At 35.3% G+C, this 10,878-nt stretch overlaps 1 protein-coding gene across 1 annotated transcript; it reads left to right on the plus strand.

Annotated features, from left to right (window-relative positions):
* The first annotated feature begins 9,605 nt into the window (after window positions 1–9,605).
* On the plus strand, window positions 9,606–10,564 carry LOC107787903 (zinc finger A20 and AN1 domain-containing stress-associated protein 4-like). Its single transcript, XM_016609517.2, has one exon. The coding sequence runs from the start codon at window positions 9,859–9,861 to the stop codon at window positions 10,315–10,317; it is 459 nt and encodes a 152-aa protein (XP_016465003.1). The 5' UTR covers window positions 9,606–9,858; the 3' UTR covers window positions 10,318–10,564.
* Window positions 10,565–10,878: the final 314 nt, after the last annotated feature.

Genomic DNA, 10,878 nt, shown 5'->3' on the forward strand with positions numbered 1-10,878 from the left:
TAATTATTGATTTTATGACTAATTGAGTTGTGTGTGATGATTTAAGGTGTTTGGAGTACAAAAATATGAAGAAAAGGTGCTCTAGCCAGAGGAAGAGGAGTTAGATGCGTCGCATCCAATCTAGAAGAAAAAAATATCAGATTTCGTGCACCCTTAGCAGTGAAGTCGGCCCATAGCATCCACACCTGGGCAAAGCTGAGATGGAGGAACAAAGGGTGGATGCGTCGCATCCACCCTCGCATGCAAAGCTGAGAAGTAGAGGACGAGGTGGATGCATCGCATCCACCCTCGCATGCGAAGCTGAGAAATGGAGGACGAGGTGGATGCGTCGCATCCACCTTAGCATCAATCCCTGAAGCCGATTTGGACTAGGAATAAGAGAACTTTGGCCCACGACTTCTGTACGCAATATATAAGCCAAAAACGCCTCCTTTAGGTCATCTAACATATTGGAGAGGGGGAAAAAGCCTCAACAAAGTTCTTAAACCACGGAATTCGTCTTGAGTTCCTATTCTCTCTTTCTTTTATTGATTCTTATGCACTCTTGTGAATTTTTGATGATTGCCTGAATATGAGTGGCTAAGAACCCTATTATTCTAGGGTCATGGGTATACATGAATGTTGATGTTTGAAGTTTAATTTGACGAAGTTGATTTTATCATATTGGGTTATTTATTTAATTCTATTTTTAATTATTTTGCTGAGTAGGTAACAGTGAAATACTATCTACGAATCTAGAGTTGAACTCGAAAGTGGGAACTCTAGATTGCATATAGAATTAAATAGAGCAAGTTCTTAAACCCGGGCATCGGAGAACGGATTCGCAATTAGGATAGACATATACCTAATTGCCTTACTCGGTTGAAATACAGGAATTGTAAATGCGTTCTTGTTAATCTTAATTCTATAGACATATAGGTATTAAGTTAGCTTGAATAGGCGAGTAAGGACTTGACAGATTCTTCTGAGTAATATCAACCCTGTGAATCAACAATCCAGATAAATCAATTAGTTATTTTAAACTAAGAATGCAACATGATTGTTAGATAACCTGTGACCTTGGAATATTATATCCTATTGATTGTTATTCAAAACTATTTAAGTGTTGTGGTTGATTCCTAGTATTTCATTACTTGATAGTCTTTAGGTAGTAATTCAGAAAATTATCTATTTTGTGAGAAATCTTTTGAATCAATAAGGCATTTGAGTTAGAATCAGTCGAAAGTTAATCATAGATCTTCGTGGGAACGATACTCTACTCATTACTCTATTACTTGACGACCACGTATACTTGCGTGAGTGTGCGTTTGGTCCCAACAAGTTCTTGCCTCCAGGAAACTTCGACTGCAGTCTGCCTTGATCAATCTTATCATGTGAAATTTTCCCACATAAGTGGTGTGATTCATCAAAGATTACATGTATGCGTCCTTCAACACATTGAGTCCTTTTGTTGTAGACCTTGTATGCTTTGCTTTGTGAGGAATATCCAAGAAATATTCTTTCATCACTTTTGGCGTCAAATTTTCCCAACCTTACCATTATTAAGAATGAAGCATTTGCATCCAAACGTTCTTAGGTGAGTTAGCTTGGGCTTTCTTCCATTCAGCAATTCATATGGAGTTTTATTCATGAGGGACCTGATCATGCACCTGCTCACCAAATAGCAAACAGTGTTGACTGCCTCTGCCCAGAAGCCTTTTGCTACGACACTGTCAATTAGCATAGTTCTTTCCATGTCTTCAAGAGTCCTATTTTTTCTTTCCACCACACCATTTTGTTAGGGTGTTCTGGGAGCTGAAAATTTATGACTTATGTAATTTTCAGCACAGAATTCGTCGAATTTTGCATTTTCAAACTATGTGCCATGATCAGACCTTATATTTATAACATTATGGCTCATCTTCACTTGAAACTGCTTCACAAATGCAACAAAAACTGAAAGGTTTCATCCTTGGTTCTGAGAAAGAAGGACCATGTGAATCTGGATTTGTCGTCAACTATGACAAAGATGTACTTCTTTCCTCCTCTACTGGGAACCCTCATAGGTCCACATAGATCCATATGGAGAAGATCAAGTGGCCTTGAGGTGATTACTTCACTCTTGGGCATAAAAGAGGACCTGACTTGCTTTCCTCTTACACAAGCATCACGCACCTTGTGACCTTTGAACCTTGACTTGGGCAACTGACGGACCAAGTCCTTCATGACCAACTTGTTCAGCAATAAAAAGCTTGCATGTCCCAATCTTCTATGCCATATCTCAGCATCATCATCAACAACACTCAGGCATGAAAGATCCCCATTGTGCAAGGACTCAAAATCAGCAACACAGGTATTTTTGTATCTTTTTGCCTACAAAACCACTTCACCAGTCACGAGATTTGTGACTGTGCAGGTTTTTGATAAAAATTCCACTTTGTTTCCTTTTTCGCGGATTTGAGAGACACTCAGTAGGCTATTTTTCAAGCCATTCACATAGTACACATTCTTAATTAAGTGAGTGAGCGTTTTTTCAATTCTTCCTAGTCCCAGAATGTATCTCTTTTTGCCATTTCCAAAGGACATACTCCCTCCTTGCAGGGATTTGAGTGAAAGGAAATCATCTATGCTTCCAGTTATATGCTTAGAACAACCACTATCCATATACCATTTTTGGCTGTTTCCTTTCCCTGCTCCCTGCACAAGAAAATCAAGGACTAGACTTAGGAACCCAAACAAGTTTGGGTCCCTTGTAGTGAGGAAAAGGGAGAATTAAACTTTGTTTTTCTAAGCATGCGATACACGTTTTTTAATGGAAGAACTAGGTACCTTAGCAGTAGTTAACTTTTCAACAAAAATCTTATTTTTCTGTTGGGACTGAATTCCAGCCTTATAGTTTTCTTTAAAGTGTCTAGTGTTGACATAGTGAGTGCAAAGCCAGTTATCAGGAATAGTAAAATACTTGCTATGTGGATTGTAGGAAGTCCTTTCCTTTTGAAATCCGACTCTCTGCTTATTCTCACTATTGCTTGTATACATGGTAGTGATTGTGTCAGAGGACCAGGTCCAATTTAGAGATTTTTCTAGGTCATTTTTAACTCTGCATAGATCTTCTTGAAGTTGTCTGTTTCATTCAAGTTTAGCACACAGATTAGATTTCACAGATTTGAGTTTATTTTCAAGCTTGATGTGTGCCTCACTTGCAACTTCCTTTCCCTTTTGGATGTTCCCAGAACGGTTTCCCCTTTTTAGTTCCTATATTGTTTCTTTTAGATCCACAACAACTACCAACAGGTCATCTCTCTCATATTTTACATTTTTAATTTTTTCACTCAGAAATTTTTTTTCTTACTTTAGAACCTCGATGGTTTCTTTTAGGTCAACCACTATGACTATCGGATCATCGCTCTCATGTTCTAACTCTCCTAGCTCTACAGGTAATGCATTTTTGTAATTTATAAGACTATGATAAGCATTAATTAAAGCATTTGCCAAAGATATAAGCTTCTTCTATGAGTAAGACTTCAAATTTCTTTGAACGTCTAGAAAGTTTACCTCATCATTATTGTCAAATTTTGCCATCAGAGCAAAGATAGAGTCATATTCAGCTGTTTCACTTTCCACTAACATCATGGAGATGTCACCTTGTTCATCATCTTCTCCATATTCGCTGGAAGAGTCTCCCCATGCAGCAAGAGCTTGTTTCACAACATTATCAGCGGCATCTTTTCTCTTGAATCTTTTGTTAGGAATCGGGTTCCTCTTGACTGCTTTGTCTATGTTGTGCTTGTACTGGTCTTGCTTGAGGAGAGGACAGTCCTTGATGAAGTGTCCTGGCTTCCCATATTTACGACACAAGTCATACCATCTTGGTTTGCTGGAGCTGCTCCTTTTTGGAGTACCTCTATTCCTGTGAACCATTTTCTGAAATCGCTTTGTCAGGTAGGCCATGTCAGCATCCTCAACACTTGAGTCATTATTGTCTGCCTTGAGGACCAGGTTCTTCTCCTTTTTGGGTTATCTTATGTCATGGTCCTTCTTCTTCATCATCTCATAAGTCTTCAGATTACCAATGAGTTCATCAATGGTAAACTTTTGCAGATCATTTGCCTCCGTGATAGCATTTACTTTATTTTTCCATGAACCAGGTAATACACTGAGTATTTTTCTGACAAGTTTGTTCCTTGGAATGATCTCTCCTAGAGAATGGAGCTCGTTGATGATAGAAGTGAATCGAGTGTGCATGTCCTGAATGGACTCATCATCCTTCATCCTAAAGAGTTCATACTCAGTGGTGAGCATATCGATCTTCGACTGCTTGACTTGAGTTGTTTCTTCGTGTACTGTTTGGAGAGCTTCCCAGATCTCCTTAGCAAATTAACAAGCAGAGATCTTGTTATATTTGTCTGGTCCAATACCACAAACGAGGATCTTTTTTACACGGAAGTTCTTCTCTATAACTTTGCGGTCAGCATCGTTGTACTCCTTCCTTGTCTTGGGAACTATCATTGTTGGTTTGCCAATGGTCTTCATAGGAACGAAGAGTCCATCGCAGATAACATCCTAGAGTTCTAAATCTTCAGCCATGATAAAATCATACATCCTTGTCTTCCACCATCCGTAGTATTGTCCATTAAATCTTGGTGGTCTGTAGGTAGATTAACCTTCTTCAAAGTTTGGTGGAGTAGCCATGAGGATCCTTTCTAGGTGTTAGCCGGATAGGAAGAACCTGCTCTGATATCAATTGATGGAAACTTAGGGTCCATCAATTCCCACAGAACACACACAATAAGAGATAAGTAAATAACACAACAGAATTTTACGTGAAAAACTCCCAGCTCACGGGATTAAAAATCACGACCTACACTCGTAGGATTTGAACTTCACTAACCGAGCAACTTTTAGATTACAACCTATTGTAACCTAGGAATTAAACTCTTAATTCCTCAATTACTTATAATAACTCTATTACAAGCCTCTTTGTAATAACTCTATTACAAATCTCACAACTCGACTAACTCTAGGTAAGACACAAACACAAGGTTTATGATTTTACAAATGGTTTCCTACACAATGCTTCTAGCTAAGCTAAGTAGGAATTATAAGTAGTCCATTCTAACAAAAATATAACACAACTAAGGACATATTGATAACACAGAGTTGGAAACTAGTCCCTCATTCCATTGTTCTTTGTTCTTAAAGCCTGGAAGTCACTTGCAAGATGGCAACACACTTGAAAGAAAACTTGATCAGTTTTTCGAATGTGCAAGTGTATGTTTTTTTCTTTGCTTCATGTTAATAATATCCAAGTGATATCACTTAGATGATGCAAGCAGTTATCCGGTACAAAACATTCCCCATAAAGTGACTGCTACATTATTTGCACTGTTACGTGTGTGCAGAGGAACAGTTGCAGCAATTTTACAGCTGTGAGGAGTTGACTGATACAGTCAGCAAGGGAACTGATGTCCATTTGTTCCCTCTCTCGTCTCTTCCCCCCTAGTTGTTGGAACTTGTGCCCAACTTGAGATTTGTTGTGCTTTGGCACCTTAAGAATGTGTAACAGGTTCTTGATCGGATTCTTATCATATAGTTTGTTAGATCATCAAAATATTAAAGGACACATAACTTATCAATCTGAGAACAATTTTTGTCCTTAAGATTGTCAAAAGTAAGCGTTTTTATCTTCGACACATCTTTTAACAAACTTTGGTTATTAGAACTATCAGAAACTTTGAAAAAATAGATTTAACATAAACTCACATCTCGAAGAGCAATTATTATATTTTCTTTTATCTATTTTTTGTGTCTGGTATAATTTTTAGTGTTGCAGTTTCTGAAATTTTGACGTTTTTGATGTTTATGGTTGAATGGTTCTTTTCATAGCTCCCATAAAATAAACAATTAAAATTCGTTAAATATTCGATGAAATCAAAAAACAAATACGTTTTAACAAATTTAAAGAACCAAAACTATTCAAATATATAACAGATACGCGTGTTAACACGGACACCACCTTCTCTATCCCCAGGCCTGCCGCCTGCGCAGTTGCTTTATAGGCACAACTAAGTAATTTGAGGACCACCTTCGCATACGAAAGTAAAAAAGATCAGTAGCAATTATTGATGCAAAATAGAAAAAAGGTTTTCTGACTTTGATGAGTTTTATCTCTAACTGAATTTTCTATTAGAGGTATATACGTTCAAGTTGTCCAACAAAGTTTGGAAATAACTTGTCTTACTTTGATATGTTACGAATACTCTTTAATTTTAAAGACCTAGTGAAGTTAAACAACAAAATTGTAGAAATTAACAAAGTTTCCTCACCGTTGAACTTTAGACACAGGCAGCATCCTTCCTAACTTCTTAAATTTCTTCTACTTTCGATTAAACCAGGACAATGTCAAGCACACATCTCTAAATGAAGGGAACTTTGGCTTCATTCTCCACCGCCCCATTCTTATGAATAAAATGTCATGAGTTTCAATTTGCTGTCTAAACTTGTCGTTTAGAAAGTACCGGTAGAGCCACATGTATTCAAGGGGTATCAATTAAATTGAAATTACTTCGTCGGATAATTACATTGTATAGTTAGTGATAAGTTATACGATTATGGTTTTAATGATTTGACAAATTTTATTTAGGAACCTGATACAATCAGTTCCTTTGCGCCTATTGAGACATGCTCAGTTGGTCTGGCCAAACTCTCGAGAAACCAGATAAGGAAACAGATAAGAGAACAGATAGGATCAGTTCCCCAGTAGTTGTAAAGTTGTCTTCCTGTACCGAATGGCAGCAGTGCAGTGGCACAACCGCTACTGCTAAAGGCCAAACCAAAAGGTGTAATGTCTTTATCTCTTCACACATGATCACTCATATATAAACAACATTACACAAAGGTTTGACCTAATACTTGACAATTTGAAAAACCTATCATCTCAAGTGCTAGTCACCACTATTTAGGTGCACTCCAGAACAGAGTTGTTACAAATCAAGGATCAGATCCCAACACTGAAGATGTCTTAAGTCCTTATGTTTGTTGAGTCTTTGTCTTTTGTTCTTTACTTGTAAACCTATAACGATAATTAAGCGTTCTCTAACTACTTATACACAAATAACTAGTTTAATCGTATAGTTAGTCAAAAGTAGATGTAGTGCATAAGTTATGGGTCCATCCAAATCTAGTAACTTTGACTCAAATTATATATATTTATTAAAAAATTCACCAAAAATACAAATAATATATTTCAAACCTAGTCAATCGAATCGATTATGGTAAAATTCGAAACTCAAATTCATAATGTTCAAAGAGCTTAGAACCCGTCTATGTATTTATTAGACTAACAAAAAAATGTAATAAGAAAATACTTTCGAAAAATTGTGTTTTGAGATCACGATGATTTTTGTGAGTTAGTAAATATTATATAATTTTTGTGTGAGAAAACAAAGTTATATGACTTTGATGAAAAAAGTCACAGTTATATGACCATTTATGAAATTTACCCGAGTTAGCTAATATCATCTATACGAATACTTTGCTTCCTTTGGTATTGCTTTGTTTGCTGGGTATTTATTATTTTTCAACTACTGTACAGGCTTTCTTTCAACTTTTATCTTCAATTTGTATCACGTCTGTTTATCGCGTTAGATCAACAATATCTTACTATAAATGGAAGTTTTTACTTCACAAGGCATTACAATCTTGAAGAAAAAATTAACATCCCTGCACCTAAAAAGTCAATTTTACACCTAAATCCAAAAAAAAAAAAAAAAAAAAAGGGAAGATGAAAATGTATAAATGGAACGGCACGGATAGCGACTCCCAATATTTTTTCTTAGAAGAGTAAAGATAAGCACAGTATTTTTTTTTCACACAATTATAGGGTTTGAATAGTTTTTTTTATCGAAAGAAAATATTTATATATAATAGGTAGTATAATACTTTACCTTATTATAGGTACATGCTCCCTATGTCATAAGTAAAATATTATAATAAAAAAAGTTGGCGGATAATACAGAGTTTGAACACTAATTCCTCCACTTTGTCATGTTTTACGTTAGATTCCTATTCTAGTTTTTCCTTCAAAGGAGTCGACCATTATAATAATAATTATTATTATTATTATTGTTTATTATTATATTTGACATTTTCCACTTCTGTTTGTAGAAACAGTAAATGGCAAGTGGGACCTTTCGAAAAGAAAAAGGATGGACTAATGTAATAGTATTAAAGCAAAAGTTAATTAGTCGATGGAGTCAAAGCCCAAAGGATACGCCGCCTTGTTCCCTTCTTTTTCTTTACGGGTTCAAAATACAAAATTACTAGCTAGCGTTTGGTCATAAATTTTAAATTTATTTTGAAAAATTTGATTTAGGTAAAGTTTGGTTTGAAGATAAAAATGTGTTTGGATATCAGTTTTCAAAATATATTTTACTTTTTTTTAAAAAAATAACATGAAACATGACTTATACCCACAAGTTCCAAAAACTATCACAAATACCTAACAGTACCGTCATCAATAACATTCATTATCATTATCACAAATCATAGTCCTGAACATAAATAAATTTGGTACAAAATTATCATTTTTATAATTAACTACATATTAAACTATCAGATGACCGAGAAGACGAAACAACATTGTTACAAAATAATAAATGATGAGCTCTGTTATAAAATATAAAAGTTTGGGGCAATTTTTAAAAAATGTAATAGTAATATTTTGAGCGAATAAATTTTATGAACAAATATGTATTTACTAAAAACAAATTGAATTTTTTTTAGCAAAATTTATGACCAATCCGGGTGGTAAGTATCTTGGGGCGTTTCAAAATTGACTCAAAACTATGAATGCAGCTAAGCACACACGTAATTGGAGAAAGACACGCACACCACCCCCCAAAAAACATATTAATAATTGGAGAAAGCACAAGAGGACAGTAATCACATTCATCCCCATAACTTAACCCATTCAACTTAACCTACAACCTAACCCACTACCCTCATCCCCATATTCTAATTTTTGTCTCACAAATAAATTTACTCATATTCGATATTTATACCATTCAAGAAATATAAGTCAGGTATTTTTATATAACTCATTACCAGCTAATCATAATTAAATAATACCAGCTAATTATAATAAGCTAAGCATATTAAAGGACAACTCAATATACAAAGTATCACGCATTCATGTAAAATCCGAAAAATGATAGCATCCAAAGAATATGATATAAGTAGCCTAACATAATGAAACGTTAGTGGCTAATTCTATAAATAAATTAATACATATTCTTGCCTTAATTTTCTTACTAATTCTGAATATCTTATATAGCTACGGATTCGCCAAAATACAAATTAAATTAAAAAAATGAATCTAGCTTTCCTAAACATATTTCACAGATCTTCCAGAAAAATATCATATAATTAAAGAAAATTTATAATGAGCCATAAAATTGCCTCTATAATTTGATGCAATTATGCAAATATTGAGTGAGTTATTTCGCCTTAAATTACCTCTCATCTTAACCCACAATCCTCCAGCCACGTGTCCTCCCCCCACCACCCAATTACCCCATAACTAAAAATCTTGGCTTCCCTTCATCTTCTTTTTTTGCCTCTTCCAGCCTGTCCTCCTTTTGATATTTCTTTAGTATCTTCTCTAATGATTTGCTCACCATTCTCATTATTAAATTCCCTTTAATTTTTGTCTCCTTTCTCTGATCCTTCCCCTTCTCTATTTATCTATCTAATTCTTCTTTCATTCCATTTTACCCCAATTGCGTCTTCATTCCTTTCCAGAGTTTCATTTATAGCCTTTTTCACCTGCTCGTAAATCTTGTTTTTGAGACTTTAATTTGAAGAAAAACTGATACAATTATGGCGGAAGAGCATGGTTTTGAGGCACAAGAAGGGCACATATTATGCGCAAACAACTGTGGATTCTTCGGCAGCTCAACAACCCAAAATTTCTGCTCCAAATGTTACCATGAAATTTATTTAGCTCAACAATCCCAACAAAAGCCCATTGATTCTCTCTTTCCTCTGCAGCCACCGGTTCCCGCCGCCAGCTCATCGGTGGTGGTGTTGCCGGAACCGTTAAAATTAGAGAAAAAACCGGCGGCTGTTGTCGAACCGGTGGTGCAGCCAAACCGGTGTTCGGTTTGTAGGAAGAAAGTGGGGTTGACCGGGTTCAAGTGTAGGTGTGGGACCACTTTTTGTGGGACCCATCGATACCCGGAGATCCATGGCTGCACGTTTGATTTCAAGTCTATGGGGAGAGAAGCTATTGCTAAGGCGAATCCTTTGGTTAAAGCTGAGAAATTGGAAAAGATTTAATCACAGCCGTTGGATTAGATGATTATCGTCGGCAATTGACGTCATCTGAATTATTTGATCATCGGGCCAAATTGAAAAGAGAGATAAATCTTGGGGTGTTCCATTGTTGACAAAAAATGTGAATTAATTAGTGTATATTTTTTTCTCTTTTTTTGGTAATTTGATATTTTATCTTTCGCTTGAAAATAATTTATGGGTTGGCTTGTTTTATAGATCCCATAATTTACTGTTTCTGGAATTTGGATGATCTTACTACTTAAATTTCTCACTTGAGATTTTTACCATGCATTATTGGTTAAACACAGATAATAATGAAATTTATACAAATTATTAAAATTTCAATTTTTCTTAGTTTTTTATTGATTGAATGCAAATGAAGTTTAGGCTTGTTTGGCCAAGCTATAAATATAAAAATCAGCTTATTTTGAATAACTAATTGATGTATGATTTTGGAAAAAAAATGACAGAAATTGGAAGTTTGGACCCATGCATGCTCAGAAATCCTTAAAATTTGAGTGCAAATTGATTACCAGTTTAATCATCAAAAGAAATCCTTTAAAT

This window comes from Nicotiana tabacum, chromosome 24 (genome assembly GCF_000715075.1).
Source record: "Nicotiana tabacum cultivar K326 chromosome 24, ASM71507v2, whole genome shotgun sequence".
Taxonomy (NCBI): domain Eukaryota; kingdom Viridiplantae; phylum Streptophyta; class Magnoliopsida; order Solanales; family Solanaceae; genus Nicotiana; species Nicotiana tabacum.

Excerpts from the sequence above, each read along its gene's own strand:
- LOC107787903 (XM_016609517.2), top strand. The coding sequence starts at position 9,859 with ATGGCGGAAGAGCATGGTTTTGAGGCACAAGAAGGGCACATATTATGC.